The 15,557-nt window shown below is 49.9% G+C and overlaps 1 protein-coding gene across 9 annotated transcripts in view; it reads left to right on the top strand.

The window, feature by feature from the left end:
• Positions 1-15,557, top strand: part of RALGAPA1 (Ral GTPase activating protein catalytic subunit alpha 1) — a 717,351-nt gene that overhangs the window by 238,473 nt on the left and 463,321 nt on the right. For 5 of the 9 annotated variants that reach the window (XM_085627449.1, XM_085627446.1, XM_085627447.1 and 2 more), the window contains one exon: positions 1,789-3,264. In XM_085627449.1, the coding sequence (XP_085483575.1) occupies positions 1,789-3,264 (1,476 nt within the window). The remainder of the gene's footprint in view (positions 1-1,788; positions 3,265-15,557) is intronic. The other 4 variants (XM_085627452.1, XM_085627453.1, XM_085627451.1 and 1 more) reach the window with 1 other exon arrangement.

The raw sequence follows: 15,557 nt of genomic DNA, 5'->3' as shown, positions 1-15,557 counted from the left end.
GGCATATTATGGGAGCACTAGGCCAGGCATGTAATGGGAGCACAAGGCCAGGCGAGGCATATATTGGGAGCACAAGGCCAGGCGAGGCATATTATGGGAGCACTAGGCCAGGCGAGGCATGTAATGGGAGCACAGGGCCAGGTGAACTATATTATGGAAGAATTATAAAACCTCCAGAGTAAAGCGCTCTGTCTAGAGCTGTGTATGTTGAAAGCTTAACCAGTAGGGCTTTGGAATACATGTCATTAAGCTCTTTTTAGTAAATAATTTCTCTACAGTAGATGTCTTGATGAAGTGGATTTGATTGAGAAGTGAAATGCTCCTCATGCTTGGAGCATGTATCTTTAAATGATTCCTTGGTTACATAATTCTGCAGAGGTGGTGGTGCCGGGTGTTGGAGAGATGGTGTGGCCGTAGAGCCGTTGTGATAGAGGGGACGCTGGCCAGATGTTGCCTTGGAAGTGGCGCCATAGAGCTGTTGTAGAAGGTGGCCGTAGAGCCGTTGTGATAGAGGGGACGCTGGCCAGATGTTGCCTTGGAAGTGGCGCCATAGAGCTGTTGTAGAAGGTGGCCGTAGAGCCGTTGTGATAGAGGTGACGCTGGTCAGATGTTGCCTTGGAAGTGGCGCCATAGAGCTGTTGTAGAAGGTGGCCGTAGAGCCGTTGTGATAGAGGTGACGCTGGTCAGATGTTGCCTTGGAAGTGGCGCCATAGAGCTGTTGTAGAAGGTGGCCGTAGAGCCGTTGTGATAGAGGTGACGCTGGCCAGATGTTGCCTTGGAAGTGGCGCCATAGAGCTGTTGTAGAAGGTGGCCGTAGAGCCGTTGTGATAGAGGGGACGCTGGTCAGATGTTGCCTTGGAAGTGGCGCCATAGAGCTGTTGTAGAAGGTGGCCGTAGAGCCGTTGTGATAGAGGGGACGCTGGTCAGATGTTGCCTTGGAAGTGGCGCCATAGAGCTGTTGTAGAAGGTGGCCGTAGAGCCGTTGTGATAGAGGGGACGCTGGCCGGATGTTGCCTTGGAAGTGGCGCCATAGAGCTGTTGTAGAAGGTGGCCGTAGAGCCGTTGTGATAGAGGGGACGCTGGCCAGATGTTGCCTTGGAAGTGGCGCCATAGAGCTGTTGTAGAAGGTGGCCAGTAGAGGTGTTGCGGTTTCACAGATGGACATGCTCCTCTACGGTGCGAAATTACAGGCGATCATATGTGCCATTTCTAAAACAGAAGAGGATCAAACATGTATTCCTTTGGCTCTCTGTAGCTGGTTGGGGTGGAGATTTAACTAGAACCGAGTTGCATGATGAAGAAGCGGCAGTACTTGGGGGGTGATGGCTCAGCTGAGGAAAGATGTTTGCAAACAGAGGAAGGAACAAGAGGACATTCAAAGGCAGATGAGATAGTTGAACAGCAAAATAAACTGTTGATGGCAGTAGTAGGGTAGCTTGAACTGTTGGAGAGAGCAGTAGTTGAGAAACAGGAACAGCTGAGGGTAAGGGATAAAGGTAGGGTAAGCAAGAACTGATGGGAGAGCGGGAGAGACACAAAAAAGTCAGGTTCTACTGATGGAAGTGAATCTGTGCACTTGAACAAACAATGCTTCCTTTGAACTGAGAAGCTCTGGACGGATGTAAACATCAAGCTGTTAGAAAGCTAAACTACATTCCCTATTCCTTTGGTTCTATTTTAATGCATTCAGAAGCGCATGCCACTAGTTCTGGTCCCTGCTCCCTTTTCTGGTTCTATTTTATAGTAATAACATTAACGTTCTGTTTGAATCTCTTTTTCTTCCCACAGACATGGATGATGCTCAGATACTTCCGCTGCCGTCTCGTGTAAGGCATTTCTCACACAGCGAAGACAGCGCCAGTGAAGTCTTTGGAGCGGTGGGTGAGGATCACCCCCCGCTTCCCAGGAGCAGCAGTACGTCCGACCTCATGGAGCCTGTCAGTGCTGAGCGTGCCAAAGGTGCAGAACCCGTCCAAGCCTGTCCATCCCATCACACTCCAGGCCCTCTGAGTACCGCAGAGGCCTCGCCACCCTGTAGGGCCACTGAGGGTCCGACTGCCGCTCCCTCTGCCGATACTAACACCAGGGCCCACACCACGGAGGTTGGGGAAAGCATATATGATCATGTTTGTGGCTCAACAGACTTCACAGATGCAGAGCTGGCCTGGTACACTGATTGTGAAGGAGAAGATCTCCTGGCCTCACTGAAAGAATTTCTGGGGGAGGGACATTCCACTGCCAGCCCTCTGGGAGAGAACCCACAGTCCATCCCCCATGAAGCATATAGTATGGAGGAGCAAGCACATGAGTCGTGTGCTCTTCGGGCGATTGCTGAAAGTCGTGCAGGCCCAGGGAAGCCTGGTGTCATTGATCACTCTCTAGATCATGTTGCAGATCCAGGGGAGTTGTTACGTCACGCAGGGATAGATCCTGATGCTTTGGGCCCAGAGGTGCAGCTATATATTGAGGAAGTAATTATGGATAGCATGCCCATTGCAGAGGAGTCCTGCAGGAGAAAGGGTGAGGAGTATAGGCAGGAAGCTCTCCAAACATCAGACAGTACTCTGGAAGAGAAGTGTGAGAGTGTGGAGGATTACAAGACTCCTGTCCCACTGGCACAGGCTCTTCCAATGCTCAGGGACCTAGCCACTACCTTTGTTCATGCTGAGCCCCCTCACTCAGCAGGATCTGGGCTGCCATCCCAAGCTAAAAGACGACCCCCAGAAAATGTCACTCACAGGGGCAAAATCATAAAAATAGCAGGCAAGAAACGAAACGGTGTTCAAGTGAGTTTCAGACCAGCTACAGAGTCTGTGCTGTTCTATAACCCACTGGAGACTAAAGGGGCCCCCTGGAAGACCCGCCTGCGCCGGTTCAGTGCTTTCAGCAGTGGTGGGGCTGCGAGCAGCCATAGCTCATCTGCTCTGGTGGAACCTTTCAAAGCTGGGGCCTCCGGACATGCAGACCTGTTGAGAGTAGCTTCTAGTCCTCGCAGCATCTCTCCGGATCCTAGCCGGGATCTGAAGCATGCTTCCCCGAAGGAAGGTGGTCCCCAGTCTTCAAGCCTCAGTGCCTCAAAGTCATCTAGCCAGGAGTCCGGTCATCCGCAGAGCTCCCTGGGTGGCGTGTATAAAACTGTTGTCCATGCTCTTTCCAAGCCGAAGGCCAATGTTTCCCCCCAGAGGCCGCACCGGACGCAGGCCGAGGCTCCGCTGAGGGACCTGTATGGCCATGTAATGGGCTATTTTGGAAAGAAAGCGTCAGGTGAGCAGTGACTGAGCCCCAGGGCCAAGTGACTCCCTTCTGGCTTGAATGCAGCTGAAACGAGCTACCTGTGAATCAAGCGGCTTTGGGGTGACATGCCGCTCCCCCTTCCTTACTCCTTTTGGGTTTTGCATGTGGCTTCTGCAGCTTGATCGAGCACAGCGCATGCATATGTTGTGCCCTGCCTGCTCCACTGCACTAACCCTCTTTCTGGCACATTCTTTTCCTTTTCACCCCTTTGCAGCTGAGCCTGATTTGAGAATGTGTGCTACGGGAAGTGGGAGCTTGCAAGGAATTGCCCGATAGTTTTCTGCAGCAGCATTAGCAGTTTTGGTTATCCAGAATGGCACAGTTCCCAAGTAGTCTTTCTGCACATATAAAATGCAGCTTTTGTATGATTTAGGAAAATGGGTGTTTTACTGGAAATCTGAAAATTCCAGTTGATTGCATAGTTCTGTAGATAAGGATGTCCTACACAGAAGAAAGTGTCTTTTTCATATACACAGTCAGAGTTGCTGCTGAAGCATCCCCTGTGAGATTATACTGACCCCGTAAGCGTAGGTCTTGACCGTATTGCAAGAGCTGCTCACGTACAACTAAGAGTGCAGAATGGAAGGAGTATTGCAGCTTGGTAGTAGGATATGTTAGATGTCCAGCTTTTGAAACTGCAGTTCTCTAGTAAGGACGTGGATGGTGATTGTGTGGCCATATAGATAGATAGATCGATAGAGACAGAGAGATAGGGAGAGAGAGAGAGAGAGAAAAAAACGAACACGTGTTCATGTGTGGGTCAGTATCAGCACAATTTATGTCGCACATAAAAGAATATAGGAGAAGAGGAACTAGACATTTTAGCCAGAATCGAGATCTGGCAGAAAGATTCGGAACATCGACTGTGGAGACAGAAAAGTTTGGTTTGTAACACTCTTCTGAAAGTTGATCAGGCTCTTATTTGTATTGACAAAAGTTCCATACGTTTGGTGCAACGCCTGTAAACATCTGGTTCCTGGAATCCAAGATCTCGAATCTCAATAGTTTCATCAGGAGTTCTTACTCTTTAGACTTTTGTTCTCTGCTGTATCTAAGCCACCGGCTCCGATGCAGTGTTTGGTTTAGGTGAAGAGCTTCCTATGTGAGGGGATACACTTAAAATGTAGTCCTGTCTACAATACCAAGCCAATGCAAGTTTATCAAGATTTAGGAAAAATGAACCAAGTTTCTTTGGAGGAGGTTAGTCTCTTACAGAATGTAGAGCATCTTTAGTAGGAACAAGAGAGGAACGAGAGACACGTGTTGGCAGAGTGCTCACCATGGCCTGGTGTTCTCATTTGGGCTCTTAGTAGTCGTTTGATCTTCATAAGTGAATGAAGGGAGGAACTTTGAAGTTTGAGATAATCTGTTGATTTGCAGGAGTGTTTTCAAAGGTAAAGCCCAGCAATTGGGGGAAACAACATCCACTTTGAGTTCATCAAGATGCTCAATCTTCTGATGGTTCAGCCTCAAGAAGTTCTTCAACATTGAATCTTTGTGAGGCTGGAGTGAAGAGTGGGATGTGCTTAGTGGGCAGGTGTTTCAATCTATCTGTGTTTCATCTGCTTATTGATAAATTGGAAACTCCTGAACGGTGAGCTGAAGGTAAAGCTCCCTCCAAGGATGGTAATATTTTGGGTTTAAGGTTTTGGAGCCGATTGAAGTCCTGTAAAGAGTGTTTGGGCAAACCCGGTGTTGATAAACTAACATTAAGCTCTGATGTTCGCTGGCAAAGTTAGATGTAAGTAATATGAAAAAAACAGGTCCTGCCGTTCAATCAGTGGTTTGTAAAGCGTAGCTACTCACCCTTAAGGGTCTCCAGGCGCGGGGGGGGGGGGGTGTTCTTATTCATCTAGGTGTGGGGGGTTCAGTCAAAGAGCTAGGTCTTGAGGTCCTTCCTTAACTGTTTCAATGACGCCGATTGCCTGAGGTGAAGTGGCAGGGTGTTTTGCGTCTTGGTGGCGAGGTAGGAGAACGATTTTCCTCAGGTTCTGGTCTTGTGGATCCGTGAGTTGAGACCAGGGCGAGTTGGGCTGAGCAGGGTTGTCTGGCGGATGTGTGGAAGGCGAGGCGGTTGTTCAGCTATTCTGGTCCTGCATAGTGGAGAGCTTTGTAGGCATATGTGAGGAACTTGAAGGTGATTCTCTTGTTGATAGCAAGCCAACCAAATGATCTGCCACCCATCCGGGCCAGGCGTACTTTGGGAGTACGAGCAAGGTCGGAGGAGGAGGATCTTGGAGATCGAGCTGGGATGTAGCGATTGACTCGTTTGCTGAGGAAGCCCGCTCCTTTTCCTTGAAGTGCCTTAAAAAAGACAACAAGAGCTTTGAATTTGATCCTTTCTTTCAGTCTCAGCCAATGAAGGGATTTAAGGAGGTGGGACATATAAAACCTTGGTTTCGTTTGGAGGATCGCCCTGGCTGCGGCGTTGCGTAGTACTTGCAGACGCTGTACAAGGCAGCTGGGAAGACCCAGATACAAGACATTTGCATAGTCCAATCTTGATGTCAGCAAGGCCTGGACCACTATTTTCTTAGACTCTTTTGTCAAGAGTGGAAGAAATGTTTTCAACATACGCAAGATGCCGAAGCAGGTGCTAACTAAAGTTTGCACCTGAGACCTCATGGACAGGGCGTTATCCAGAAAAAAAACACTGAGGTGTCTTACAGATGACTGCTTGGCGTGCGGTGGCGAGTATTCTTCAGGCCACCATGCGTTCCAGTTACTGACTGCGGGTTGGCCAAAGAAGACTATCTCTGAGTTATCAGAGTTGCATTTGAGCTGGTTCACCTTAAGCCACTGAAACACCTTAGAGAGACAGGCTCTGATATTAACATTGTCGAAATCAGCTCCTTTTTCGCAGGTGAAAATCAAGTTGCGTGTCATCTGCGTAGGATATGATCTTTGCACCGTTAGCCTCTGCTATGGATGCCAGGGGGGACAAGTATAGATTAAAAAGAGTAGGGCTAAGAGTGGAACCCTGAAGAACTCCAACCCTCATTGCCCGCATGGGGGCTGAATAAGGGGGAAGGGGGAAGCCTTATCTCTTGGGCTCTGTCCTGCAGGAAAGACTCCAACCAGGCCAATGCTGCCCCGCTGATTCCCAGATTCCTCAACCTGTCAATGAGTCTCTTGTGCGGGACAGTATCAAAAGCTGCCGACCGATCGAGTGATATCAGGACAGCCCTTCCACCCTGATCTAGTAATCCTCTAATTTACTCAGTTACTTCCAATAGGGCAGTCTCAGTGCTAAAATTTGCCCTAAAGCCAGATTGAGAAGGGTGCAACAGATTGTGGCTCTCTGCGTGATTTGAAATGACTTTATTAACATGTTTTTCCAGAACTTTTGAAAGAGCCTGAACGAGCGATATCGGCCTATATAGTTGGCTGGATCATTATAGTCAGCCGAAGGTTTTTTTTATTTATTTTAAAGTGAAAGGATTTTGGCCTGTTTCCAGATAAGTGGCACTTTACCAGCAGAGAGAGAAGAATTCAGTACCATATTTACTGTGACATTAATCATAGGGGCAAGTGGTTCAGCAGGGCAAGCATCACTTGGAAAGCCGGACCAAAGACCTTTAAGATAATGGAGTGAGTCGGCTAATAGTTTTTAGGGAGCTCTACTAATGTAGGAGTAGGCGAAAAGTCGACCCTTTGGAACAGAGTGTGGTCTATCGCTAGGTTCTCTTCTGTGATTTCCACAAAAGATTGTTGAAGAAAGGCAATCTTATTGTGAAAGGAAAGAGCAAACTGCTGAGTCCATTCGGCTGAGTGAGGGGATTCTTTCTTTATTGCCAAAGGGGAGGGGAAGGATTTCACGTTGTTAAACATTACTATCCCCTTATTTTGAGCCATATCAATCTTTGCCTGTAAATAATTCACGTTAGCCTCTTTTACCAGAAGGTAATAGGATTTCTGGGCACTCTTCTAGATTTTCCTATCATGCAATGAATAATGTTTGCCATTTCCTTTCCAGAACCCTCATGTCCTTTTACTTGCTCTTAGTGGTTCGTTAAACCAAGGAGCGGATGGGTGGGTCTTCCTTGAAGTACGTGAGGACAGGGGAGTGGCGTTTTCCAAGATTAGACTTTAAGCCAGCATTTCAGTGCGGTGGTGTCAGATTCAAGATCGCGGACCAGCACAGGAGCTGACGATTCCAAAGCCTCACTCAACGAGGGAAGAGATACTTTATGAAAGGATCTGTATTTGTGTTCAATCTTAATAGACCTGGGTGGGAATCCAGAGTCTAGGTTAGGTATCTTAAAGTTGATGAGAAAATGGTCAGACCAAGTGATGGGGTCGGAAGGTCAGTTTTTAATTCTGTACTACAGAATATCTGATCAAGAGTGTGTCCCTCATTATGGGTGGGAGCAGAGATGGATGGCGTCACATTGCACGCAGCCATAATTTCAGACAGGGAGATGGTATTGAGATCAGTGCGCTTATCCAATTGTAAATTAAAATCACCCAGAAGGAGGAACTGATCATATTTAATTGTGAGGGGAGTGATAATTGAGATCAGTGTGCTTATCCAATTGTAAATTAAAATCACCCAGAAGGAGGAACTGATCGTATTTAATTGTGAGGAGAGTGATAATTTCGTTCAGTGTAGGCAGGAACTCCTGGGGGTCTATACATTAATATCCCTGCTAGGCATTGTTGGGGGGATAAGAAACCGCAGAAACCCAAGTACTCTGCTCCCTGAATCAGATTTAGCGGGAAAGGGACAAAGTCTAATTCTACTTTAAAAATGATTGCCACACCGCCTCCTTTCCCATTTGGGCGATCCTTCCTCAGGATTTTATACCCCTCGGGGATGACTGCCGCCATAGAGCGGTTTGAGGACTCGGATAGCCATGGTTCGGTGAGATCATCATTTGATCCATTTGAAACTCATGTGCTGTTTTAGCCTCCTTCTTTGTTCTAAGGTTGGGTGGCTTATGCTGGAGGTTTTCAGCCTTCAGCCATGTGCATTGCAGCTCTCTGTTTGCAGGAGCTGATGTACATGATTTCGGCTCGACACATTTGCTGCCCAGTTATCCATCGCTCAGTAGCACTCTGTGCTAATAAAGCACCTGGCTTGCATGCTGAGTAAAGGTGAACCGATCCCATACGAGAGGGTGGATTTCATCATTAGAAGAGTTGGGATTGGAATACAGGGTGTAGAATTGTGTACTCTTTATGCCTTCACACATTACATCCCCGAGTGTTTATCTTCAAGTCACCCTCTACAGCACAAGGAATATGATGTGATTGACTCCTAAAAAGCCCTGCACAACGAAGGGCCAGCACACATCAACAAATGAATGACCTTCCACCAACCTACTAGACCCCTACGTTCCGCCTCCCTCTTCCTCGCAGACACCCCCTGGATGTGCAGAAGCAACAGACGCTCCTTCTCCCACCTGGCGGCCAAAGCCTGGACCAACCTTCTCCTGCACCTCATGACCACCTCATCGCTCCAGGAATTCAGGAAACGATTCAAGACCTGACTGTTCGAATAAACGGAGACCTGCAAAGCAGCTAGCAATGCAGCACGTTGAGACCCTCATGGGTGATTTGCTGTGCTTTACAAATTCTGATTGATTGATTATTTGATTGATTGATGGATTGAAAAAGGTAAACTACCTTGTCAGATGCTGTTTCCACTCGGGCTCAAATTCGTTGTTTCCCACACAAACCAGACTGTTTGAGGAGTTCTGCAGTCCACCCCTATACTTGAAGGTGTCTGTTCAGACTCCAGTGTTGGAATGGATTGCTACTACAGTCTTCGAAGGGTGTGTCACATTACCTGTTCTGAAGTCAAAGGCCATCTTCATGCGCCTACATTTCTCTTCTCCGTGTTTTAGAATGGCAGAGGGCACTGAATTCCATTAATGCCCCCACTGCTCTATTCCACTTCAGAAAGGGAATTGGACCTCGATTAAGTCAGTTGTGCTAGGGTGATTGAAAACAAAGTTGTGCTATGAGCCGCATACTTGGGTAATGACCTGAGTCGTGGTATAGACTAGGTATTCTACGCTCAGCACCACGACAATGCTCTGTTCACAGACAGGCGGCAGACAGGTACCCAAATGCTGACATTTCTGCCGATATATCTGTTACAGCTGGCATGGCTTATGGATGAGTTAAGCACTTCACGGGGCACATTTCTCCTTCAAGGAAGAGAATTTTCCTCCTCTCCTCCTGTTCTTAGAGCAATTTCACTTGAAATCCTTTTTTGATTCTGACAGCTCTGTTTTCTCCTTGGCCGGTTTGATTTTTATAAAAAACACACAGGGTGGCCTCATTGGCCTTTATCGCTCCCCTAAAACCGCCAGTTCCAGGGCTTGGAATCGGCCAATCACATCTTACACTTGTTCTCGCCATCAGTGTCCTTGACGCCTGATGTGTATCCAGGGTTCAGGTCTCTTATTCCAGAACATTGCCAGCATTCATGCAGCCAGGAAGTCTAGCAGCATATAAGAGACCATATAAAAGCAAAGCTGATGTGTCAACCCACCCTTGTGTGCTGGGTCTGTGTGACTGGCTCCGTGCTGTTCACCCTTGTGTGCTGAGTCTGTGTGACTGGCTCAGTGCTGTTCATCCTCGTGTGCTGGTTCAGTGTGGCTGTTCCATGCTGTTCACCCTCATGTGCTGGGTCTGTGTGACTGGCTCCGTGCTGTTCATCCTTGTGTGCTGGTTCTGTGTGACTGGCTCCGTGCTGTTCACCCTCATGTGCTGGGTCTGTGTGACTGGCCCCGTGCTGTTCACCCTTGTGTGCTGAGTCTGTGTGACTGGCTCCGTGCTGTTCACCCTCATGTGCTGGTTCAGTGTGACTGGCTCCGTGCTGTTCACCCTCGTGTGCTGGTTCAGTGTGACTGGCTTCATGCTGTTCACCCTCATGTGCTGGGTCTGTGTGACTGGCTCCATGTTGTTCACCCTCGTGTACTGGGTCTGTGTGACTGGCTCCGTGCTGTTCAGCCTCATGTGCTGAGTCTGTATGACTGGCACCGTGCTGTTCATCCTCGTGTGCTGGTTCTGTGTGACTGGCTCCGTGCTGTTCACCCTCGTGTGCTGGTTCAGTGTGACTAGTTCCATGCTGTTCTCCCTCGTGTGCTGGTTCAGTGTGACTGGTTCCATGCTGTTCACCCTCATGTGCTGGGTCTGTGTGACTTGCTCCATACTGTGCACCCTCTTGTGCTGGTTCTGTGTGACTGGTTCCATGCTGTTGACCCTAATGTGCTGGTTCTGTGTGACCGGTTCCATACTGTTCTCCCTAATGTGCTGGTTCTGTGTAACCGGTTCCATACTGTTCTCCCTCATGTGCTGGTTCTGTGCGACTGGCTCCATACTGCATTTTCTGATGATTCCATGATCGGAGATATAACAGTGCTAGTAGAATTACTCTCACCTACGCTAGCCAATGCCGGGGGACAAGCAGTTTTTTTGCCTAAAATGTTGGATGTAGCTTTGGGGGATTTAATTTTCTCAGCCGGCTTAACAGAGGACAGGCCGATGGTACTAAAAGTGCCGTCGACAAGCGCCGTAGAGATCGAGTTGTGATGAGTCACCTCCATAACTAAGCTAAATTGTGTCGGGCAGTAGACGTCACCTTTTTGTCAGAGCCCCTACCCAAGCTGTCATCCCTAGATTTTAACTGCATTTTTATAAAAGATTTTAATGAGAAAAAATTATCTAGGGTTGTCTGCTCCATTTTGTCCATTCGCTCGGATAGCCCTCTAATTTTATCTAATACTGGCAGAAGTAGAGATTTCATTATTTCCTCCATTTTTTTTGCCAGGGGTGAATCTGAGGGAGGGGGCTCTAAGCTACCATCAATTTGGGTATTGACGGCAAAAGTTGCATTCCCCTCAACGGTGCCCTCTTCTTTATCTTCCTGGAATAGACTAGATTCCCCTCCAGTTACCTTATTGGGGAAGCCCCTCCTAACAGCCGCCCGCCTCTTATTATTACAATTTTTAGAAAATCTATTTTTTTGTAAGGTGGTAAGTTTTCTAGATTTTAGGGGGGCAGGGTGGATATCCGCCTGTACCATGATAGATTTCGGGTTAGGTAAAGTTGAGGGATTGGTGGGGACAGCCAAATGGGCAATAGCAGTAGCTGGCTTGCTTACTGCTACAACTGGGGCCACAAGGCTTTGGGCATTAAGTGCCGTATCTGACAAATTTTCAAGCACTTCTATATTGGCTCTCAAGGCCGCCACACGAGGATGGTCCGGAGGAGAGGGGCCAAGAGGGTGCGAAAGTGGAACCAAAGCATGTTCCGTTGAAGGTATCTGAGCTATCGGGCCAATCGAGGATCGTCTGTCGCCAAATGGGCTTCCGGATAGCCGCCGCTCAGCCATAGATATTTCTTTGTCAATGACATTGGCCACACGGGTAATAAACTGGTCCATGGTTCCAGCCATGCCCCCCACATTCCCCCTCAGACTTTTACCTGAACGGGTTGACATTAGTTGTACAGGGCCGGACCGTGAGGCGGGACAACACAAACCCCGGTCGAGTATACAATAAGCAACAAATGTATATATCTGAAACCAACAAGTAAGTAGAAAGGGGGTTCCAGACACAGAAACACCTTACATATGCAGGGCGGCTAATGCAGGAAATAATCAATAGGCACAACCCAGTCCGAAACCACAACAGGTGGTGGGTGACGCTGCTACTCGATCACAGTACCTGGTTAGTGTTCAGAACATCGGTACCAACGATTTAGAGTGGGGGCCCAGCCCAGCCTCTTCCGGCCCCGGACGGCCACAGATGGCCCGCCCTCTGCCCGGGCTCAGCCCGGCGACGCCCGCGCGCGTCCCGCGACGCGGGGGGAGCCGCTGCGGAAGTAGCGCCTCCGGGCGTGCTTTTCGCCGGAAATGGGCGGTGCAAGAGGGGGCTGCTGGGTACTGTAGTCTCCCCCTGTGGCTGCCTCTGATGGTGTGTGGCGGCGAGGGAGGGGGAGAAAGCCCAGGTACGTGCGATCACCTCACTGCTGATTCCGCAGCTGCAGATGGAACAGAAGACCCCCGCTCCACCGGGGGAGCCGCTGCGGAAGTAGCGCCTCCGGGCGCGCTTTTCGCCGGAAATGGGCGGTGCAAGAGGGGGCTGCTGGGTACTGTAGTCTCCCCCTGTGGCTGCCTCTGATGGCGTGTGGCGGCGAGGGAGGGGGAGAAAGCCCAGGTACGTGCGATCACCTCACTGCTGATTCCGCAGCTGCAGATGGAACAGAAGACCCCCGCTCCACCGGGGGAGCCGCTGCTGAAGTAGCGCCTCCGGGCGCGCTTTCCGCCGGAAATGGGCGGTGCAAGAGGGGGCTGCTGGGTACTGTAGTCTCCCCCTGTGGCTGCCTCTGATGGCGTGTGGCGGCGAGGGAGGGGGAGAAAGCCCAGGTACGTGCGATCACCTCACTTCTGATTCCGCTGCTGCAGATGGAACAGAAGACCCCCTTCGTGTTCTGGGTCTGTGTGACTTGTTCTATGCTGTTCACCCTCTGCTCGTTCTGTGTGACCGGCGCCATACTGTTCACCCTCGTGTGCTGGTTCTGTGTGACCGGTTCCATGCTGTTCACCCTCATGTGCTGGTTCTGTGTGACTGGTTCCATGCTGTTCACCCTCATGTGCTGGTTCTGTGTGACCGGTTCCATGCTGTTCACCCACTTGTGCTGGTTCTGTGTGACTGGCTCCGTGCTGTTCACTCTAATGTGCTGGTTCTGTGTGACCGGTTCCATACTGTTCACCCTCATGTGCTGGTTCAGTGTGACTGGTTCCATGCTGTTCTCCCTCGTGTGCTGGTTCAGTGTGACTGGTTCCATGCTGTTCACCCTCATGTGCTGGGTCTGTGTGACTTGCTCCATACTGTGCACCCTCTTGTGCTGGTTCTGTGTGACCGGTTCCATGCTGTTGACCCTAATGTGCTGGTTCTGTGTGACCGGTTCCATACTGTTCATCCTAATGAGCTGGGTGTGTGACCGGTTCCATACTGTTCTCCCTAATGTGGTGGTTCTGTGTAACCGGTTCCATACTGTTCTCCCTCATGTGCTGGTTCTGTGCGACTGGCTCCATACTGTTCATCTTCGTGTTCTGGGTCTGTGTGACTTGTTCTATGCTGTTCACCCTCTGCTCGTTCTGTGTGACCGGCGCCATACTGTTCACCCTCGTGTGCTGGTTCTGTGTGACCGGTTCCATGCTGTTCACCCTCATGTGCTGGTTCTGTGTGACCGGTTCCATGCTGTTCACCCTCATGTGCTGGTTCTGTGTGACCGGTGCCATGCTGTTCACCCACTTGTGCTGGTTCTGTGTGACTGGCTCTGTGCTGTTGACCCTAATGTGCTGGTTCTGTGTGACCGGTTCCATACTGTTCATCCTAATGAGCTGGGTGTGTGACCGGTTCCATACTGTTCTCCCTAATGTGCTGGTTCTGTGTAACCGGTTCCATACTGTTCTCCCTCATGTGCTGGTTCTGTGCGACTGGCTCCATACTGTTCATCTTCGTGTTCTGGGTCTGTGTGACTTGTTCTATGCTGTTCACCCTCTGCTCGTTCTGTGTGACCGGCTCCATACTGTTCACCCTCGTGCTGGTTCTGTGTGACTGGCTCCGTGCTGTTCACCCTCGTGTGCTGGTTCTGTGTGACCGGTTCCATGCTGTTCACCCTCATGTGCTGGTTCTGTGTGACCGGTTCCATGCTGTTCACCCTCATGTGCTGGTTCTGTGTGACCGGTGCCATGCTGTTCACCCACTTGTGCTGGTTCTGTGTGACCGGTTCCATGCTGTTCACCCTAGTGTGCTGGTTCTGTGCGACTGGCTCCATACTGTTCATCTTCGTGTTCTGGGTCTGTGTGACTTGTTCTATGCTGTTCACCCTCTGCTCGTTCTGTGTGACTGGCGCCATACTGTTCACCCTCGTGTGCTGGTTCTGTGTGACCGGTTCCATGCCGTTGACCCTAATGTGCTGGGTCTGTGTGACCGGTTCCATACTGTTCACCCTAATGTGCTGGTTCTGTGTGACCGGTTCCATGCTGTTCACCCTCATGTGCTGGTTCTGTGTGACCGGTGCCATGCTGTTCACCCACTTGTGCTGGTTCTGTGTGACTGGCTCCGTGCTGTTCACTCTAATGTGCTGGTTCTGTGTGACCGGTTCCATACTGTTCACCCTCATGTGCTAGGTCTGTGTGACTGGCTCCATGCTGTTCACTCTTGTGTGCTGGCTCAGTGTGACTGGTTCCATGCTGTTCACCCTTGTGTGCTGCTTCTGTGTGACCAATTCCATACTGTTCTCCCTCATGTGCTGGTTCTGTGTGACCGGTTCCATGCCGTTGACCCTAATGTGCTGGGTCTGTGTGACCGGTTCCATACTGTTCACCCTAATGTGCTGGTTCTGTGTGACCGGTTCCATGCTGTTCACCCTCATGTGCTGGTTCTGTGTGACCGGTGCCATGCTGTTCACCCACTTGTGCTGGTTCTGTGTGACTGGCTCCGTGCTGTTCACTCTAATGTGCTGGTTCTGTGTGACCGGTTCCATACTGTTCACCCTCATGTGCTAGGTCTGTGTGACTGGCTCCATGCTGTTCACTCTTGTGTGCTGAGTCTGTGTGACTGGTTCAATGCTGTTCACCCTCTTGGGCTGGTTCTGTGCGACTGGCTCCATGTTGTTCACCCTCATGTGCTGGCTCAGTTTGACTGGTTCCATGCTGTTCACCCTTGTGTGCTGCTTCTGTGTGACCAATTCCATACTGTTCTCCCTCATGTGCTGGTTCTGTGTGACCGGTTCCATACTGTTCACCCTAATGTGCTGGGTGTGTGTGACTGGTTCCATACTGTTCTCCCTCATGTGCTGGTTCTGTGCGACTGGCTCCATACTGTTCATCTTCGTGTTCTGGGTCTGTGTGACTTGTTCTATGCTGGTTACCCTCTGCTCGTTCTGTGTGACTGGCGCCATACTGTTCACCCTCGTGTGCTGGTTCTGTGTGACCGGTTCCATGCTGTTCACCCTCATGTGCTGGTTCTGTGTGACCGGTTCCATGCTGTTCACCCTAATGTGCTGGTTCTGTGTGACCGGTGGGAATCCAGAGTCTAGGTTAGGTATCTTAAAGTTGATGAGAAAATGGTCAGACCAAGTGATGGGGGTCGGAAGGTCAGTTTTTAATTCTGTACTACAGAATATCTGATCAAGAGTGTGTCCCTCATTATGGGTGGGAGCAGAGATGGATGGCGTCACATTGCACGCAGCCATAATTTCAGTCAGGGAGATGGTATTGAGATCAGTGCGCTTAT

The sequence above is a fragment of the Triturus cristatus genome, chromosome 9 (assembly GCF_964204655.1).
Source record: "Triturus cristatus chromosome 9, aTriCri1.1, whole genome shotgun sequence".
NCBI lineage: Eukaryota > Metazoa > Chordata > Amphibia > Caudata > Salamandridae > Triturus > Triturus cristatus.
This window is presented reverse-complemented; position numbering and strand designations above follow the sequence as displayed.